This window comes from Apteryx rowi, unplaced genomic scaffold (genome assembly GCF_003343035.1).
Source record: "Apteryx rowi isolate R43461 unplaced genomic scaffold, aptRow1 scaffold_334, whole genome shotgun sequence".
NCBI lineage: Eukaryota > Metazoa > Chordata > Aves > Apterygiformes > Apterygidae > Apteryx > Apteryx rowi.
The window spans coordinates 827,111-848,978 of record NW_020449797.1 but is presented as its reverse complement, the minus strand read 5'-3'; the positions used below and the strand labels follow the sequence as shown (position 1 = coordinate 848,978).

General features: G+C 35.3%; 1 protein-coding gene across 5 annotated transcripts in view; it reads right to left on the bottom strand.

Moving 5' to 3' along the window:
- Positions 1–21,868, bottom strand: part of FIG4 (FIG4 phosphoinositide 5-phosphatase) — an 80,034-nt gene that overhangs the window by 44,041 nt on the left and 14,125 nt on the right. For 3 of the 5 annotated variants that reach the window (XM_026072015.1, XM_026072014.1, XM_026072016.1), the window contains 11 exons: positions 20,763–20,919; positions 19,367–19,417; positions 17,721–17,869; positions 12,764–12,892; positions 11,072–11,172; positions 10,459–10,621; positions 9,464–9,561; positions 6,171–6,304; positions 4,106–4,222; positions 2,519–2,564; positions 478–626 (listed from right to left, as the gene is read on the bottom strand). In XM_026072015.1, the coding sequence (XP_025927800.1) occupies positions 478–626; positions 2,519–2,564; positions 4,106–4,222; positions 6,171–6,304; positions 9,464–9,561; positions 10,459–10,621; positions 11,072–11,172; positions 12,764–12,892; positions 17,721–17,869; positions 19,367–19,417; positions 20,763–20,919 (1,294 nt within the window). Of the gene's footprint in view, positions 1–477; positions 627–2,518; positions 2,565–4,105; positions 4,223–6,170; positions 6,305–9,463; positions 9,562–10,458; positions 10,622–11,071; positions 11,173–12,763; positions 12,893–17,720; positions 17,870–18,274; positions 18,369–19,366; positions 19,418–20,762; positions 20,920–21,868 lie in introns of those variants that run through there. The other 2 variants (XM_026072017.1, XM_026072019.1) reach the window with 2 other exon arrangements.

The window sequence follows — 21,868 nt, the reverse complement described above, 5'->3', positions numbered from 1 at the left end:
TAAACAAAAAAGCACCACATTTTTCTGAAGGAAAAGCAGGAAATAGCAAGGGAAGATGTACTTCTACACAAATATAAATTTGGCATTCTGCATAAAAGCGTGTATTCATTTCAGTTTTATTTTTTGGTTTGCTTTTTGCTTAAAGTTTTAAAAATAGCCTTTTATAGTACATGTCTGTTCCATTTATTTAAAAGGAAAACTTCAGTTTAAGTTTAGGTATATAAAGAAAATGAAGTTAAGCAGTTATCTTAAAAAAAAGCTGATTAACATACTTTTTCAGAATAGCAAATTTTCAAGGTGACTTGATTTTCTCAAAAGATCCCAAATATTGATGATTTTTTAAATTTAGATGTAGAAAAATTATTAAAACATTCCAAAAGAAAGAATTACACTTTCTTCTATAAATACATACTTTTCCTAAATCTCTGGTCACAAAATTAAAATAAGTCCATGCCATACTTTATTAAAATATCTTACCTAACAGCATCTGTATCAAATTGCAAATTTGGTTTATCAATCAACCCCAGTGAATAGAGCTGGTATGCCAAAGCACATTTTCCCACCATAAATTGGGCTGTGTTAGTGCGATCTAAACAGTCCACACAATTGGTTCGGAGAACACCAGTCTGGCAAAGAAATCCGAATAAATAAAAGATTTTTTTAATTAACAAATTATTACATTCATGATTACTTTTTCCCTGTTATCCCAAGATTCCCAAGCCTTGCCAAATCTCAAATACTGAATTTTATACCAATTCACAAAGCCTTGAGCAAAGATATTTTCTCATCTCCAGTAATCTACATTAGACAGCTTTAAGGCCTACTTCCTGAATAATCTTGCTTTTATCATCACACAAACTGAATTTCTCCTTCAACTGTCTGAAGTGTGCTGTCACATTGCTGTAATTCTATTGTTATGGTACTTATATTTTAAGTTTTCCATATCTTGGGTAACACATATGAACATTCTGCTTAAGATCACAATTACGCACATATTCTTTAATGCTGCTTCTGCCATCATCCTTCATTTCCACAATGCACACAGAAAGACTGTTCTTTTATAATCTGAACAGTTGAAAGAAAATGATAAGTATTTTAATATAACAGCATGGGGGATTCTGCTGCCCAAATATATAAGGCTACACCAGAGCCAGTCATTTAAGCTCCTTTTACTGTTTTAGTAAAGAAGCACCTTTTGGGTGTGATTCACAAGATGTCTGTTCCAAGATGAGATGAGCTGCAGCCCAAACGCTTATGCCTATGGTGACTACCTCAGATATTTGGGTTGATAAATAGATGAAGACAGCATACACTTGATACAGGTAAACCTGTAAGACTAACATTAAAATCCAGCTAACATTCATCTATTTCTTCATTTTAAAACATTTAAAAATCACTTTTATTCAGTTGCTTATCTGCCCATAAAGAACATATCCCAGTGGTCAGGAATGGACACATGCCTTCCAATTTACATGAACAACAAAATTATGAATGGCAAGTCAAAAAGCAATTAATGCTTCTTAAGAATAAGCGCTGTGTTCAGAGTACATAATCATGACATTCATGTTTAAATTCATTACGTTATACTTTATCCTCCTACACTTTTCTAACTTTAAAGAAAGCAGTGTTTCTAGTCATATTTTCTTTCAGTGATGGAAATTGCAACAAAATTTCCAGCAGAGATGAGATTCCTTTTAGTCACAGATTTTCATGTRTAGGAATATGTCACCAGAATTAAGTATGTTTATTTCCCACCTCCTGTGTCTAACATTGTTAACACTGATGTATTACATAGCTAGTTAAAATGCTGCTGTTTTAACTTTCACTACATTGGTAGCACTACAGACTAAGTAGTAATGGAAACAAATTTAAAATATGAGCATTTCTCAGACTACATCCAGCAAAAATACAACTCCAGCAGCATAAGGTTTTCCGGTACTTTCCAAGAACTTTAATCCCTATTTCCCAGTTGGGTTCCTGGGATGGATTACAATAATGCTGTTTATTCTGCAATAAACATTAACTTGAGAGTCGTCTGCTGAACCAGCAATCAGGTATTTGAGTGAAATGGTTCTTTGTTGCTTTGGGAGTGCTGATACGCGTCAGTGCAAATATGAATTAATTTTATGAGGAAAGACTGAGAGAGCTGGGCCTGTTTAGCTTGGAGAAGAGAAGGCTGAGAGGAGATCTTATCAACGTGTACAAGTATCTGAAGGGAGGGTGTTGAGAGGATGGGACCAGACTCTTTTCAGTGGTGCCCAGTGACAGGACGCGAGGCAACGGGCACAAACTGAAACACAGACACTTCCATCTGAACATGAGGAAATACTTTTTCACTGTGAGGGTGACAGAGCACTGGAACNCTTCTCTGGAGATATTCAAAACACGCCTGGATGCAATCCTGTGCAATGTGCTCTAGGTGACCCTGCTTGAGCAGGGGGGTTGGACTAGATGATCTCCAGAGGTCCCTTCCAATCTCAACCATTCTGTGATTCTGTGACGTTTATTATTTCAGTACCTGCAAGCGACCAGTGGAAACAACATAACCTCCCAACTCATTCCACCTGAAATGGAAACAAAATAGGATGACTTACAAATCATTTAAAAAAAAAATAATAGATCATGCCACGTATAGGTCTGCTCAGTGAAAAAGTGAGACAATTAAAAACTTGCCACAAAGCAAAACTGATATCCCTAAATAGCAGAAAGCAGTGAAAGCTCTACGCAGTAGTAAGATGATGTATTTAAATTGCATTGCAAAAAATCTAGCCTTAGAGTAGAAATATTCAAAGGCATAAGCTAAAACAAGTCTGGAAGGCCATATAAAATATTTTCTTCTCACCCTACGAAACAGGATCCAAGCTATACAAGCCCTGCCAGATTGGGTCTTGAGGACACAAAAATTGAAGCAGGTACAATGCCAGTGACTGGAAGGTGGAGGCACAATGTACACTGTGGCACAAGTTGGTTGATTTAAATCTCCCCTTCATACTGATTCTAGGCATACAGGCTATTTATTGTCCAGTTCTCACAATCCTATACAGGTCCTAACCATACCTTAGAGACAGAAAACATGAATCAGAAATTAATGGCATTTGAGGTAGAGAAGCAATTATGCTCAGTGCAAGTAACTCCTGAACTACTGAAGTTTTTCAAGTTAGTAGGGTTAACTTACCTGATTGGAGCACTGCTATGACAAGCCTGTATACTGCTTTTGACACCCACAAGACTGTCTCTATACAGCACAGCATTACATGGATGCATCATTCTAGTTCATGCTAGCTTGCAGTCACCATGTTTGCTGTACTGCATGGCAGAGAAAAGCTCTAAGAGAGCCTCTGTGAGTTTTAGTTCTGTTTATTTCTAAATAAAGTTAGGCTAAAAAGGCACAAGATGCTCTTAATGCAGAATAAGAATGCCCACTTGGGTAGTGATAGATTGGATCCCTAGGCTGAAAGTTGGAACCAAAAAATTCTGTAAATTTTAATTTGGAAGGTATTTTACTTCTGAATTTTTAAAGACTTGAGAGAATTCAGCTTATTAAATCATCGTACTTCTGCAGCAGTCTAAGGAAATACAGTTTGTATTTTTCCAAGGAAAAAGGTTTTCAATTCTGTATGTGTAAATACCATAAAATCTATTGGAAATTACTGAACCTAGCAACATCTAGATGAAAGGTATTTTAATAGTATGCCTTAAAAGAAGCCACTTATTAAATTCTAAACTTTGTTTGCTGTGTTAAAATTTTCCCCCAGATTTCAGACTCCCTTGGTTTAAAAAAAAAAAAAAAAAAAAAGCCCCGCCAAAACCTTTATATATATATACACACAGCAAAGATTACAAGTTATAATGGTTTTAAATAAGCAAGTATTCATTATAAATAACAGCAGCATAATTACATGCACTATAATTTTTTTAATGTATTTGCATTTCCTAGCATTTGCCTCTGACTGCAATTCTTTTTGCTATAGCTTAATAATAAATTATATATTTTCCTATTAATTGAAGTCTTAAAATAAAAAATAATGCCATAGACATTAGACATTCCAGGAAAATCTCCAAGCTGGAGATGCTATTCATTATACACATATAAAATTATACATACTTTTCATCTGGCCGCAAGATACTGCAGTAAGAATCAGGCCGATTTACAAAAAATCCTGTTTTCTTTACTACGCTTTCTGCAATCACATTCAGTCTGTCAAGGACATTGCAAAGTTTGCTGAAGCGAGAAAAAATAAACACTGAATATACATTAATACTCAATTTTAACTGCTTAGAAAGTTTTTTAATGAAGAAAATGATTTAAGCACTCACATCACTGCTTTATTTATCTAACAGGGATTATGTCTATAGTTTTCTTATTTGATACAGACTTAGAAAACAGACCCTGACAATCTCTGAGCAATTTTATTTACTTATTAATAAAACATATCACATAAACTAGAAAAAGATGACTTCAGAATTCTAAAAGTCTGCTTGATTTTCATACCATACCAGTTTTCCTCTACTGAACTTTTTCTGCTTTGCAAAGTAAGAACATGACAGATAAGGATATATGCTTAAATTAAATTATATACCCTCATTTTATTTGCAAGGTGCTGTTTTGTTCAGTAGCATTTGTTTCAGAGAGTGGCCTTCACATTGTCCTGCACTTCCTGTTCAGATCAGAACATCCATCCACTGTTGGAGATTAACTTCTGGTTACGAGTAATTTCATTTTCAAAGCTTTTAATGCAATGTTTATATTTCAAGTAATACAAATAATGTGGGGTTTTTTTAAGCATTGCTTACACTGAGATGGAAGCAATCTTTTGGAACCTTTCCACAGATACTGTTTTCTAGAAAACTTATTTCAGAACTATATGTTGAAGCAAGATGGTTCTCAGTATTCCTGTAACTGTAAATTCTTTAAGCACAGATTAACATTATCTTCCATTCTTACAGCTCTCTGGCTTGCATAAAGACTTAATCTTGTTTGAAGCACTCTTAAGTATTTTTATACCTGTATTAGGGCAGATAAGTATATAAATACACATAGAAGATTAAAGAAGGGGCATCTTTTGATCACCTAATACCATTCCTGTATATGACGGATCATTAAGCTTCATCAACCTCTGTCTATATGGAATCCAATAACTTGCATTGGGTATGTCTTCTGAAAGGAAAGCTAGCCTTATTTTAAGATACATTATTTAACCATTACACAAACAATTGAACATACACTTAACTGTGTATGGTGGTACACAGTATGGTAACAATGTCATTTTTAGGGAAAAAAAAAAGTTTGAAACCAAGTCAAACTTCAAAACAATAGTCTTTTTCACCTATATGACAAGCCTTTACCAACCATGCTTGTAATCTCAAATAGAGTGTTGCTTTGCAAAACTTTTCCATATAATGTTATCAACCAACATTAACCATGCTCCTGCCCTTTGAATTATACCAGCTTTTCCATTATTTTGCTCAAACTGATATTGTGCCAGATACCTTACAATTGAATTTTTGGCATTAAAAGATATAGTAGACACATGCAGGCCACAGAATTTTACAACTTGGTTGTGGGTTCCTTAAGAGCAGTTATCCAGACCTACAGATTTAAAATGTTCATTCCTTGTAAATATCTCCACATTTAGGAAAACATTAATCATTTTTATATGATACTAGTACAGCATTCTACTGTTCAAACTCTTAGAAGAAAAAGTTACTAAATATATATTTCCCTTTTTCTTTTAAGATATATACTTGTGCAAAAATTTAAATGCCTTATAACTTCTCATTTCATGCTGGACGAGGTAACGGAAGAGACTGATTGATATGAAACTTCTTGATTTCCAAAATTTCATAACTCAAAATAATTTCAGGACTAAAAACCTTAAAATGCAGTGTTTTGATTAATTCAAAATAAAAGGGAATGTTGTTGGCTTTTTTTTTTTTTCCCTTTACAGAGTATTTCAAAGTTTTCAGGCCTTACTCCAATTTGGAATGAAACCAAATCCTGAAATATTAAAAAAACCTTCAAAAAGCCGAAGTTTTATTCTGTGCATAGATCTTAATAGAATTCTCTCATCTCTCCTAAGCTACATTGAACTGAAAAGAGATACACTCAGCAGAATTCAGTCCCTTATACCATGGCTAAGAGCACTAGAATGAAGGAAGATCTTTTCTACCTTTTTGTGTATTTGGCCATGTCCCAAGGGATATATATAATTGCATGCTCTGGGGGTAAAAACTGGTTGAGGTATGTCACAGCAGCAACAAGTTCTTCACTAAGAATCCTTTCATGCTTTCTTTTTTCACGTTCCTTTAACGAAAAAAGAAACATGTTAACGTTAGTATTTTTATTAACATGTGTATGTAACCTGTATACATATACATACGCATATATATGTGCACATATATATTATAGATAGAAACAGACTCTTTACCACAGACTCTTTAACCCAGACTTCAGTGTTTTCTGTATCATATAGATGATGTAGAAACAATGCATAAACAAAACTAATCATTTATGTTCAAACAATGCACAAAAATTTCAGAAAATTCAACAGTTGAATTTGAGAAGCAATATCAGGCTTATACTATTAATATTTTATTAAGCAAAATATTTAATCAGAAATATCACAGGGATACTATATATCAGCAACAAAAAAGATTTAACTGTGCTAAAAACAGAACTTGGGGATGGGGGGGCATATTTTATGCATTTTTGTAACTGTGTTTAAAAAGTTATTTCACTTTTTTCCTAGGTACATTTTTGGGGAGAACAACAAGGACTAAATAAGAAAAAACAAAAAAAGCTGAATGATGCTTGGAGCTTCTAAACTAAATAGCTCTTTCATAAGCTCTCATAAGCATTTAAGCTCTTCCCAGTCTAGAATTCCTTAGACTGGAAAAGTTTGAGAAGATCTAGCAAAGATTTTGTCTGTTAATAAAAGACAATAAATGGACAATTAACCAGTGTCATACAGCAGCACTGCATACCTGCTACAAAGCAGACTCATATCCCTTTGTGTATTAGTATATTCTCAATCTATGCACAGCTCTGGCTCAAACATTTTAGGGCAAACTTTGATACTCTTTCAAAAGTCTGAGCAAAAACTGAGCATGAGCAGTTTCACTTCACTTCAAAGGTGTATTTTGGTGTTTTAGCCATGCTAACAGAAATTTAAAATGCAGGAAGCACTTCTGCAGGCACTTTTGCCTAACTAGTCCAATAACATTAAAAATGAGAGAAAAATCTAAACATTTTAGGTGTTTAACAGTTGATCTCTAATAATGAAAGTCACCCACCCCAACTGTGCATAAGCATCTGTCAAAAAATGGAAGCCTCCAAGAGGAAGAAGAGCACAAGGAAACCAAAGCAGCAAGACGGGGGAAACGGACAAAGACAAAAGAAAAAAAGACACGCAGAAGGGAAGGCATCCCATTCACTCTTGCAGCACAGGGACATGGAGCCAGGTAAATTTTTCTCCATTATTGATGGGAAATGGGGAACAACAGCTTTGTGAGGATTTTAAAAAATTAGAATTATATTCCCGTTGTATGAATATACCACATGTTGAGGTACTTCATATATTGATATGGCTTTTCTCTCAACTTAATCCAAACTAAAATCTATACCGAGCCTGTATTATAAAAACTGTTTTAAAATTACATAAAGCAGCCATGAATGAATAAAAGGAAATCTAATACATTTGTTACTAGTTACCAAGTTTGTAGGATAGACAAGTAAAGTAGGATACGGATTTGTGTTTCATCAGCCTTTAAGAAATCAAACAATAAAAGCACTGAAGATAGAAATGCTTAGCATTTTTGTAAAAGTGGCAGCAACATACAAACACTTTTTTTTTTTTTTTTGAAGTGGTACACGAAGTGATAAAGGAACATTAATTTTAGCATCCTAATATTAAGCATCTACAGAGAGGGAGGGAAAGAGATACATTTTCAGCCACCGTATAAAAAGACCTATGAGTAAAAGCATATAATGATTCACATGTTGAGGTCATGGGAGTCTAGACGCACACTACCAATGGCCTTTGAAAGCTAGGACTGTAAGAAAGACACACATAAAATCATTTTCTTGTCAACAAATGCTATCTGAAGTTGATTCCACAGACTCTTGGACAGTCTTTAAAGCAATCCCAAACAAAAGAGCTTCTAGAAAGAGAAAATAGGTTACATTTGCCATTTATTAAAACTTAGAGTTTTTAAAGCCTTCCTTTTGTATTTTTCCCTATTTTTTATACTAGGAACTGATTCTACATGCACATAAAAGGTCCTTTTTTCAACGGAATACAGTTCTACAACATGATAAACAAAATGATAAATATTTTTTAAAAGACTAAAAAGAAATATAAGATATAATTCAAGGCAAAACAAATTATTATATTAAACTCAAATGTGAAAACAATTCATTAAAAAAATTCGCAATAAGATATACTAACCTTTACTTTCTGACCATCAGAAAAATTACCAAAAACAAATAGAAACTCCAGACCAAAAAAGAAACTAGACAATTTGCATCTGGTCTACTACAGCAGCCCAAATTTGAAAATAAATCGTTTTCTCTTTAAACATCATTTTATTTGCTACGAGGCAGAAATCACATTACCCTATTATTCTCTCATGACACTGTATTCAGATGTTCATATATTTTTTTTAACAAGTTTTATCTAAGACAGGGTAGAGTCCAAGGGGCTGGAGTCCTTTCTTCCCGTCCTATTAACACTAGCCAGTATACTTTCTGCCACAGCAAGGTCAAACCTGCCCGGCTGAGATGCCACCACATAAAATGATTGGATTGGAACGGGGGGGGGGAAGGAAAAAAATTAAAAAATTAATTCCAAACACAAAATGTAACACCCAACAAGTGCAGGCTTTGCACCACAGCCTCCCCCACAGCAGCTAACTGATTTACTGCAGCAATGAAGTGGCTCCCCTGACTAGTCCACCGCTGCTGCCACTGGCACTGCTCATACCTAGCCCTAGATGCTTCACTTTCCTCTTCCCCCATACATCCACAACTGTACCAGACAGAGCAAACAAAGGAAAGGTAAGTGTTTATCATAATATTTCAAAGAGCAAAATCAGTCTTTTGTGTCTACAACCATCGCTTTGCATGGAACCATACTATTTTAGCATGTTTTAGTGCTAAATTAAGTTTTGTGGTGAATTTATTTGGACTTTCTCCCATCTGAGCGGTAATAGCAAGAACCTGAAAACAACAGTGAAATGTTACTGTAGTAAATCTATAAAATTGACAACTGTTCTTTTTTGTAGAGCTGTAGTGGAAGCAGCTACAAAGCTATGTATATATGCGTAGGATGAGATTTATTAGATTACAAATGGCAGATTTTCTTCCCAAGAGCTCAGAGCACAACCTAAAATACAGAGACTCTACAGAAATGAGTATTATTATTTAAAATTAGAAAACATATAGAATGCATTCAAAAGACTGTACCTTCACAAGATTCAAAATAATAATGGGAGAGCCAAATCGCTGAAGCATTTGGTCAAAGTGAAGAGCAGCAACATGTGCAAAAGGATCTGCCTGGTCCACTGCAACAAATATATTAGAATATTCAGAAAGATGTTAAGAGAATCTCAGAACCACTTAAATCATTTTCCCTTAAAGTACTGTTCGCAAATATTTACCAATTCTCTGATAATAATGATATAATTACCCACATTCTTCTTTTCATACAAAGCTGCTTAAAAAAACCCCCTTCCCTTTTCAATAATTAAGGAGAGCAAGAAGATATCCTTCTGCTTTGCAAAGCTGCCTGTAACAAAATGTACTTGTGGCTAAACAAATGTTAGGAACATTGTTCTGCTCCAAGCATACAATGTATTTATTTATTTAAATTTTTAGATGAATTTTTAAAAATATTCTGGGGATTAGCAGTGCTTAATTTTGTTGGAGTTTTTGTTTCACTTTATCAATCATTTTTGTTTTAATTCTTATTTGGGGTGGAATTTAGCTGGAGCTGTTACAAATCACAAATCAGTAACATATACATGTGCCTCAAATGTTGAGCATGCAATTCATGGATCACTAAATATAGTGCAGGCTTTTTCCACCAGTTTCAATAGGTTCAAAATTGTATCCGCAATACTTTCAGACAAACATAAGTAACTGCATACAAGATATGATGTACAAAGAAAGCAGACATTTTCGAACAAATTTTTCATATTCCATTGTTGAATATGAAGTCTAATACGGAGACTTTTTTCTATTCAATTTCATCAAATGCAGCTGTTTATATGGTTAAATGTTTATATGCCATCATGTTTATTATAAAGAACACTGGCTTACCTAAAATTATAGCTTCCCAAAGAACAAACACACAGACAATTCTTCCAATTTCACAGGTTAAATCTTCACTTATTCTCTCAGATTTTCCACTAGGAAACAGTGCTAACCATAAGCTACCAGAAAGAATCACTTGTACGTACATGTTATGGGTGGCTTAGGCATCATAGTTGAAATATCTTGAGACCAGTACAAAGGGACAGATCCTCGAACCTGAACATAGGAAGAATAGCTCCCCGCAGAAAATGACATAACTGAAGCATCATACAGTATTTGTTCAGTTTCTACTTCATTAGCAACATCCCCCTAAAACAACCAGAAATACATATATGATGTAGACGGTACATTTCAGAGCTGCATGCACTATAGAGAACTGATTGTTACAAACAACCAGGGTACAATTAACCTGTCAGATACCAAATCATGGTAGTGACAACACTACTGACAGTTAAATTCCATTTGTCCCTACCCGTCGTTTACCAGAATTTTTCTTCTCTATTAGAAATAATGATACCATTTATTAAAGTGCAACAAAAGAACTTCCAGTTAACTTACTAATTTAAGAGCAGCTTTATTATCTCACTTCAAATTTTAATGATAGCTGTGATAACAGTATCCAAAAACATAATTTACAACCAAAGTCCTAAAAACCCTCTAAAACATTTCAGGTTCATTGGTCAGTCAGGGTCAAGCTTTCATACAGTTTGAACAAAGCAAAACAAAACAATACCCCGAATAAAATCACCCTTTCTTTACCTCGCAGTTTGCCCCTCGTTTCAGAAAACGTGTTCCAGCAAATTTGCTTGATCTTCTGGCTATCAAAGTGACATATATTGGGCGACCATAAATCAGCAGTTCTTGGAAGAGAAGTTAAGGTTTACAAGTCTTATGCAATTTTTCTTTCACTTACTTTATGCAAGCATAAATTCTAAAAAACAGAAAAGGTATATCATCAAAATGAAACATCTGTCTTACTGAAATTCAACAGAGATGAATAGCATTGCCAAATTTCTTTCACAGTTGGGATAGTGCAATTCCCTTTTCAATAATCATTTCTAAAGAGCTTTGAAAATGGAATCTACATTACAATATATCAACTACTTTTCACAACACAAGGAAGAGAAATATTTCCATTTTATAAAGTGAAAAGGAGGTGAAGGAGGTACAAGATTCACCCAAGGCCACAAATACTGCTTTTGTAAATACTGTGAATAAAACTTGGGAGCTTCCACTTTCAGATCAGGTACGTTAGACAACCTGTAATTATTTGTCTGGAAAACTCAGATGAATTGCAACTACTTAAGTAACAACAACAACTGAAAGACAGAGACAAGCCACTACAAAAGCAGTGGGTGCTTTCTTTTAAGCTATTTATTTTTTATTAAAACTAAAAAGATAGAATCAGATTGTCTAGTGTGACTTTGCCACTGCATAAAGCTTTCTTAGCATAAGGGAGGCACAAGAAAGTGGGAAGGAGCCATCCTTTCATCATATACCTAATGCAAAGACTATTAAATCATTTAAAAAGCATCTGCAAGCATAATGTTGGTGCTCAGATCCACAGCTGCCACTCTGATTAAATGATACCAGAGATCAAAGAGTGGTACACAAAAAACAGACCTAACTTTCTGCCTGGGACCAAACCAATGCCCAGCAACTTTGCAATCATGGAAATGCAAAACTAAATTTTGCAAAAGCACCCCTAACCTTAAATTCATAATTGTATTTCCTTCCACAGTTTTTTCGGTGACAGGCTGATGAATTAACATGACATTGTTGACGATTAAAATACAGTGTTTCTGTAATATATGAGATTAACTAAGATGTTGAGATGGCATTTCTTTGTAACAAGATACATATTTGGGCCTTCTCTCCTAGTACTACAATGTATATAGACCTATTTTAAATAATATATACTCAGGAAAAAAAATGCAAACGTTCTAATATTTTCTTAACTCTCTTCCCATGGAAATCATGAAGTTTTACCATCATTTTCAGCAGAAAATGTAAAGGCAAGGATTTCTGAAAATTTTTGTTACAATTTTTATTTCTTAAGGAGAATAGTAAGAGAACATTTTGATATTAGCAAATCAGTTCTGTTTGTTCAGGTTTTCTCCCTTTCCTCAGAAATCTGTAAAAACGCAGCTGAGCCTTAAAATCCTTCAGATTCTCTATTACTGATCCCCATGCTTATAAACAGTGCCTCACTGAGAATGCAGTCTACATATGCAAGGGCCACATTACAAGATCATAACTTTATTTCTTCTTTGATCATAAAATTTAGAAAATTAATGAAAATAAACTACATGAATGCCAAAATAAAAAGCCAGAAATAATTATAAAATTGAAAAGTATTTACATAACAACAAAGAAATAATTAAACATATTTCACACATTCAAATTTCTAAAATTGATAAACCAACATTTTTTACAACAGTAAAAGGATACTTGATTGCCCACAGAAGCCATGAATAATATACAGCAGCCAATCGCGGTGAACAGTAGTTTTTACTACCTCCAGAAGCTTGCCATTCCACACATACTTTTCATAAGGCTTACTGCAAATCCCAAATACACCTAGGAAATTGTTACAATAAAAACGCATTAGCAATTTAAAAACAATCTCAACTGCACTGGATTGTTCTTAAAACCCGGTCATTTGTCCTTAATTTTGATTTCCCTTGGCTTCAACTCAGCATATCATTTACCCACATCCCCCCAAACTTGCTACCTAGTCACCCAAGTTTACCGAAAGCCCAGAGAAAATTAAGGTTTTGAAACCACTGTGGTGAGGGACTGCATACTTTCTGTGGAACTTGGCCACAATAGCTTCGTGAGCAATTTGTCCTCATTTCCAGCAGCATTACTTTGATGCATTAAGTTCAACTTGATTGTTCTTGAACGATGGACAGCTATTTTTTGCATGCATTCTGACATATGAACAGATATGATGCTAATATCTGCTGGTAACACAGTTGCATACACTGTCAGCACACTGCTGATGGGGTCAAGGCTATGGCATCTTTATTTCCCAATGCTTTCATAAGGACACTGAAGAGAAGATGCCATTGTATGGACCTGTGAGGGATCTTGGAGGTGTGAGCCTTTGCAGAGGGGGAATTATTGCTCCCTCCACTTCTTATGGTCATTTCTGCCACTGCAGTATTTGGCAATCTATTCCTGATATAATATATGACCATGTTGGTAATATCTTTTTGCTTTGGGTAGGGTTGTTGTTTTCTTTTAAAGAAAAGATACAACTTGATTACCTTTAAATTTTTCCATCAGATTTAGGGCATAGTACATATGTCATTTCTTACAGGTTTTTAAAAGATGGTAAGATAGATGTATACAACTATGCAATGTAGTAAGTTCCAGTGCCAAAGATGACTAGTTACTTACCTAACATTCATTGTCCTTCTCTGAGCTGCAGTCAGTGTAGGTCCATTCTAGGTGACCAAGTTTATCACGCATAAATTTGGGTGGGGGTTGCTCTGGGCATTTCTTTATTTTAACTGTGTGTTTGTCAGACTTAGAGCATCCCCTTTGGAGGTACAGAAGGCACGATCAATGTAACCCTTCTTCAGTGCCTTGGAAGACTTGTATTGTGTTAGAAGAGATGGAAGGTGAGTCATGCAATTCACACTATCTCGAAGAACCACAGCTAATGGAGGGCAAGTGGGTCTTTCGTATCATATTTCTGTGTGTATTATATCTTCTGTGTAACAGAGGTTACACAGTGTGTGACTACAAACAAGGGTAGTAACGAAGAGTCCGTTGAACCTCTGTCTAACCAATACAAGCACAGATCAAAATATTGCTAAGCTGTCTTTCACATCAAGTTCATAGTCAACAGTTAAACAAAATATTAGCATGCTTTCTCTGTCCTGTTGTTTTGCCTATCTGTGACCAACAAGTTTTTAAGCAAGTGGACAGTGTCTCCCAAACTTCAGTGGAACTTGCCTTTGAAGGGCATGTGTTCCACAAGCAGCAGTACTCTGTGATTCCCTTAAAGTTTCTGCAATGAGAGTTCATTTTCCATTGTACTGGATTTGACCACAAATCTTCATCCTTCTGAGATCTGGCTAAAAGATACAGTCATCCCTCTCCAGGAGGAAAAAAGGAAAGCAACAAATTGGATAGCATGCAATACTAAAACACCTCAGGTTAAAATTTGGCTTCACTGCCATTTTGTTCCTATGGTCAAGATGTTCAGCAACCTAGCCTCAAAAAGTCTAAAATTTGTCAACTGTCTTGATAATACCAAGGTATACAGGGTACTCAATCCACAGAATTTAGAGGGATGACACTGCAAAGAACAGTCTACAACTACAGTACCAAAAAGCCCACAAGGAACATAAAATGAGAGAAAACTGAGTATGACTGCACAAAAGTTTAACTATTCTCCACAGTGAGCCCTAATGTCACATATCGATCTCATATGTCAAAAGCACAACAGAATTCATGATCTTAAGTACAAGAAGCTCTGCCAGGTCGCATACTATTCTCAGCTGCACATATGAAACATTCTTCATTTTAAGGACTCTTTCTAGCCGATTGCTTTCTGATTTATTAAGGTATGTCTAAAACTTGCGGAAGTGATCAGGTCAGATTGAGTCTTGGTTCTGGAAATTTTGTTCTGACAAGAAGTTATATCAGCGCCTGCTAGCACACCCTTAGGAGACTAAGGGCCAAAATCATCTCAGTCAGTTAGCACAAAGTTATCAGTGCCTTGTCCCATCTGATCTTTGACAATTTTCTGTACAGGAATGATAAAGTCTATAGGAAACTGTCACCAATCAAGTAAGGAACAATCTGACAGAGACTGAATCATGATTCCCCTGGAACATTAATTCAGACACACAGAGTAGGATTAATATCCTTTCATTCTGGATGCTTACAATATCTGCATCTGAACTATGAGTCCATGTTCCCTTAAAATCAACGAATAGGAGCAGGCGCTTCTAGAGTGCAATTCATCTGACCTGTTTTAAAGACCTAATCAAAGATGAGGTTATTCACAACCTATGCCACTGACTAGGAGAGGCTATAGATGACTAACACAACTGTAAATAACAATACTGTAAATGAACAGAGAAGTATTGTGTCCCACAGAAAATATATCTGTTTACAGAAGAGGAGGAGGGAAAATCTCCTATGACATGGAGGAGGGAAAATCTCCTATGACATGAGAATAGAAATTCATCCTACTTTTACATGGATGACTTCATGATCATGGTTGATTGCAGAACCTGACTGCATCATAACTCATGTCTGCAACCTGTAGAGCTACTGGGCAACCATATGAAAAGGATGGCTGTCCCAAGACTAAATGACTTGGGACCTCCATGCTACACGCAACATAATCAACAGATCTAATCTGAAGATTACAGTCAAAATCTTCCTTCCTGTGGCAAAATTTAAGTCTCCCTAATAAAGATAAAATTCATCTGCCTCAGAGATAATTCTTTGTGGAAGGGAAGAAGGTGAAAATAGAAGTAGGGATTGAAAGCAGCAGTTTAAGACTGCAGAATGAATTCCCTTATGAAGTGCAGAATAGTTCACATACTTCAATACCTTCTACATGTAGTACAAAGAACACTTCTCTGATCTTGCTTTCTTGACACAAGTTACCATATACTTACTGTCTATGGGGGGAAAAAAAAGATCAAGAAAATAAATTCCTACAGACATAATATTCTAAGCACACTACTTTTTCCAAAGAAATGGAGAGAACAGAAAATGTACTATTGAAAATTATTGACATGCTATGCAGGATGGAACAGCATTTTTTGTGTGGGCTGGTGATCTTTGTCAGAGATGTTGTACACATCATCAGAGAAAGATGTAGAGGTGAAGGAGAACAAGAGTAAATCGGCCCCTCCAAACGGGCTTCCTGGTACTGATAAGGACCTTAATTATCCTGGGGTCTCTGTACTGCATCTATAACTTTACCTGGGAGTAAGGGACTTCCCTCTGGCATTTTGGGGTAGAGAGAAGAAGGAGCATTTCCTGCTTCTCATCTGCAGTGGTGTCAGAATACACTGCAATGAGGGCTACGAGGTCAGCAGAAGTAACAGAAGGTCGCATTTCTTCACACATCCACTAGCATTAATAGAGCTGGGTGATGCTGGACTAGGCAGGGACAGTCATCTACCATTTCTCTTACAGAGGAAAATCTAGCACTACAGCGTGGCCTACCAGTACTGCAGCCAGTGAAGGAAGTCTGCCTGATAGGTCAAATGAACCAAAYACAAGCCAGTTAGGTAATGTCACACTAAAATGATGAGCCAGAACTGAGAACAAAGCACTTATTTAATGACTTCCTTGTGTAGTTGAGCACAAGGCAGCAAAGAATATATGCCTGGCTCTGGCTAGTCTAATAAATCTGGTCCCTTATTAAGGAAGATTAGGTACATTAGCAAAGATTTACACTGAAGTCCTTGGAAAAGTCAAGGCATAATCTAACAAGGAAGTGTCTCTCTGGTGGTGAATGCACATTCAAACTTAATCTATAATATATATCTACGTACTCAAAAGACACTGTGTTCTATACTGCCATAAGAAGCTTAATTGTATCTCCACAGCTGATTGAGATCACTTTTACAGCAATGTATTCATTAAATATGAATCAAAGGTAACACTGTTATTTCAGATATTATATAATTAAACATGGGAAAAAGTGGTGCCACATAAACAATACCAAACAGTCAAAAAATTACAATGCAATTTTTGTTGACAGTGCATTTAGATATTCGGTACAAATCACAGAGCAGTAAAACCTAAAAACATCCACTTCAACAAAATAGAATACAACCTGAAGAGTTTTGGAGGGGGCCTCTTTTTGGAAGGGCAAAGCATAAGGGAGAAAATAGTTTTGGCCATCTTTACAATCTTCTGAGCATGTTAGATGCAAAGTGGAAGGCTGTAGTTTTCCACTGAAATCAGTAATTTTTCTTAGCCTTCCTGATAGAGTTTACTACATAAAATTAATACTAACTTCATACAATTCCTTTGTTGTCAATATTTTCTAACACGAAACAAAACAAGATTTACTGGTAGTAGTAAACTAGTTATTGCTTCCAATTTTGTTTGTAATTAATTCCTGTTGGGATTCTTACAAGTCAGTTGGATAATCAATTGCTGAAAAATGACAGCATGCTCAATTATCTCCCTGAGTTGCAATGTAAATTACCAAAACAATGATTAATCATCTCTAGAAATTGCATTGTTCACATTCAAATATCTGTAACTGGTACTTTATGTAATCTTTTATTAACTCACAACCACTATAAGACTACTGATCGATACAGAATAGCTGAATGTTTCTCAGAAGAAAACTTAAGTGGAATATATTCTAAATGTACTCATGACCAATCACATTAATTTAGACAGATTTACTTACCACTTCCACCCTGTGTTGAAAGTCCTTCATCTTCAAATATATCAAAACTCTCTTGCCGAGCCTGAGTTGTTTCAGTTTTCAGTATCTCAAGGGGCATTCTCAGAACAGTAAGATTATACTGAAGGGAGTGGGACAGATCATAGCTGTAACTGATATAAAGTTCACATTTATTAATAATTGTAGAAGCACAGGATTTTTCTGAAAGCCCTTACTCTCCACCTGTACTTATATTTAACACAGACAGTACTATTTTATCCACAAAGAAAAACGACATTTAAACAAGATAGACAAATGCTGATTCTGTACTAGCAAACAATACAGATGACTCACAGAAGAAGCATTATAACTCATAAACTGTTTATAGTATAACTGAAACTTTATATTCTTATTACAAATGAAGACTGAACATACTTTTTGAACAAAGGTTATCTACAAGCTTAACTCACTATGTCCCAAGAAGTAGTCCTGAAAATAAAAAATAGCTATTCTGGCAGAGATATCCACACATATAAACAATCTCACTTTTCTGAGAATTCTGCACTACTCTCTATTACCTTAACTCAAAACAACCAAAGATCTTGTCCACAAATACTGTATCTGTCCTCAGATTTGTGATGGCAGCAGAGGTACATCCTAAAATATCAGCTGCTGAATAAGCAAAAGCTTTTTATTAGTTCCATAACAGTAACAAATTCTGTATCTTGTGTCTCTCATACTGACAGCACTCTACACTAATTGCTAAAATTCATAAGTCACTAGGATTCAATTCCCATAGGAGAAACCAAAGTTACACAACACTTGAATCAGAAATACAAACAGATTTCCATTTAACCTAAGGCAGCATTGGTGATTACTGGTCCTCCAGTAAGTTTAGATATTCATTAATGATTAAAAACATATATATGTATATGTTAACATTGAACATTTAGATTTATGGCTGATGAAAATGAAGTCTAACTCATGTATTCACTATATTTCCATTATAAGCACCTGATATACCTATCTGTTTGAAAGAAACTTTTGTCAATCATATGCTCGGTTCTGCGTATAACAGAACCTTTAAACAGCATCCTGCTAAAAGATTTGTTCAGAACGTTCCTCCAGTTTCCCCTTAGAACAAATGTTTTCTTATAACTTTTCTTATAATACCAGTCAGGATTGCTGTGAAAACTATGCAGAAAACAAATCTGCTGTGACTTCAGCCATGAGCAATTTAAATCAAGCTCATAAGTGTAAGAATGTTATAGAACCTTCTCTCCCTTCTAAGTAGGACCAAGAAAAAGGTATACACTCGTCACCTTCAAGCAGAAACTAGAGCAGAACCTAGATATTAGGCTGTATAATGTTAGGGCTCAAAAGACAAAGCAGCAAAACTAACGGAAACACTAATTTCAGTGTCTGCCCTCTACCCCGTCACTAATGTTCCTACAGTTTGTTAACTTCGTATCTTGAAGACTTCATTTCTAATCAATTTGTTGACGTAGGAAGCAGGTTCAAAAGTCAGGGAAAAATGGACAAGCAGTGTGATCATATACATCTTATTTCTTTAGAATACCAAGCTAAAGATGTTGGGTATCAAAATCCAAAAGCAGAATCTTACAGGAAGTGTAAGTACACACATTTTAAAAGGATTCACGAACACTTACCTAAAATAGAAGTTGCTAGAAAGGTCCACATTTTGAAAGATTCTCAGATACCTAACAAAATAATGCAGATCAAAGGGGAAATTACTGCTTTAACCAGATGAACCTCAGGAAGTCATTCAGAGGACCTCAGCAAGTAAACTACATATAAAGTACTGATTCTTGTCATAAGCTCTCTGACCATCTTACTATAATTAAATGTTTTGACAGTCAGGTAATTCCACTGGAATGTCAGCATCTGGATTAAATAAATCAAATAGCCTGTTTTTATCCAGTGTTTGATACTTGTGCATCAGTGATTGTTTTTTCTGGCAGCTGCAGATACAGTTGTAGTTCTATTTTCTACATATGAGTCACATTCTCTACAGCTTACACAAGGAAATTCCCAACAGTATTACACAAGAATTAACGATCAACCTGTCATACACTTACAGATTCCCACAAGAAACCATAACACTGTCTATGAAAGATAAAATATCTAGCACCATAAATGCTTATATAATAGCTTAGATAATATGTTCTGTTGCATTCTAAGAGAGAAGACTGAGGTATCCTATTAGGCATACCTTAATGTGGAAACTTCTTGAATACTTACCATTAGCTTGATTTATTATCTGCCATCAGTTTATCGTAATCTATCATAAGTTTTAGGTTATTCACACTTCGTACGGACTGTGAAGCAGTTTATTTATACCACTTTCCTGGTATTTTATAAAAAAACACCACTCTGATAAAAACAATGTCAGAATGTATTTGTACATTTCGTGCAAGATTCCCTGCTCATCAAAGGCCCAAAGTCCTTTCTTCAGAAAGGAGTCACAGAAGGGAAAAAGAAGCTAAACTTGACAAAACAAATCCACTGCATATTGGTAATTGTATCATATTTTATGTTTATTTTACGTTTATCACCCCTTACACCACCACAATCACTCACAAGATTCTGATAGCACAGAATCATCAGATTAAATCATCCACTTAGCACTTCTTGAAGGACACAAAAGATCTCAGGTGAGATTCACATAATGCTGGAGTGACTGAAAAAAAACCAGTACCCCAAACAATTTAAACCAGTATTAGAATTATACTGCCCTTGTAAGTATAATATTTAAGTTAGATACTTCCTGGTACATATTTGCCAAGATGTAGCTTTAGCACATAAGTGATGTGGAGATGCTGACAAAAGCTCTGAAAGACTGTAACAATTGTATTTACCCTCCAGGTTAGAGGCCACAGAACCCGTGGCCCAAACCTCCATTCTGCCACACTAATTTATCAACTAATGTAAATAGCTTGAATGACATGCCAACAGAAGGAAATCCATGAAGGAAATCTCTAGTTACAATTCTCCATTACTTAGAAAGTATTCAAAAAGCACACACCAATTACTACCATCATGTACCTGGCTTCATCAGGATGAGTGACTCTTACAGAGTCATTTGGAATGTAGATCATATTTGTATCTTCTATTTTATATATTGCATGACCTCCAATATCTGCCATCTTTCTCCTTTTTGTTATTAACACAATATAGTAGCCTTCTAAAAACCTGACAAAACCTGTTAAAAACAGCATTAAAAATGCCATTAGGTGGATGTTTGAATTGATTTGATCATACCCATTTGTAAAAGACAGTATCAGAACTATTCAAGACTTCACAGAATTTTTAGAAGTTTGTGTTCTTTATTTTATATTTATAGTGTGCATATATGTAAAATATAGATACAGATACATAATCACACATTCTTACAATTCGCCTGCAGTAAATGTTAATCAACAAGCCAAGTTCACAGTTTTTATTTTCTTCCCTTCACTATGCACATTTATTCATATCAGGTTGCAGAGGTAAGAGACTGAAAATTCAGAATGAGCTGCCATCATATCTTTTTTAACCACCTCTGAATGCAAATTTGTTTTTAATAAAATACTACTGTATCATTGTCTGCACTAAGTTTTAACAACTAATAAATCACATGAATTAGGCTCTTAAGTTAGCTGCTTTGAGGGGTTGCTACTGGTAACGAGCCTGAAACTCAGTCACTAATACAGCCACACTGTCAACAAACATTAATTGAGATATATCACAATTCACATTTTTACTTGCATTTATATTCAGTTCTTTCAGCTTTGCATTATAACATAAATAAGAAGGAAGAGCAAAGGATATTCGTTTTCCTCCCTGTCACTGCTGGAGGCTGCAATATGATCAAATGAGCAGCAGTTTTTTTCTTCTGCCTTATTAGCCTCCCTTGAAAAAATGCTCTCACCTCCACAAGGGAGGAGACCCTGCCGACAGTAAGAAACAAAGTCTTCCATTTGAAGCAACTAGGCTAGCAACTAGGAATTTCAGTTGTTAAATAGCAGTCAAACTTCTTCCTATATCCTCCAGGTATTGAAATGACTTAAGTGAACACTCTCTATCCTTTGAATCTCACCAAATATTATCATCCTAAAGTCTGACTGGGAACCCAGCCTTTCCCCTTTGTGTGGTTCTTTCCATTTAAAAGC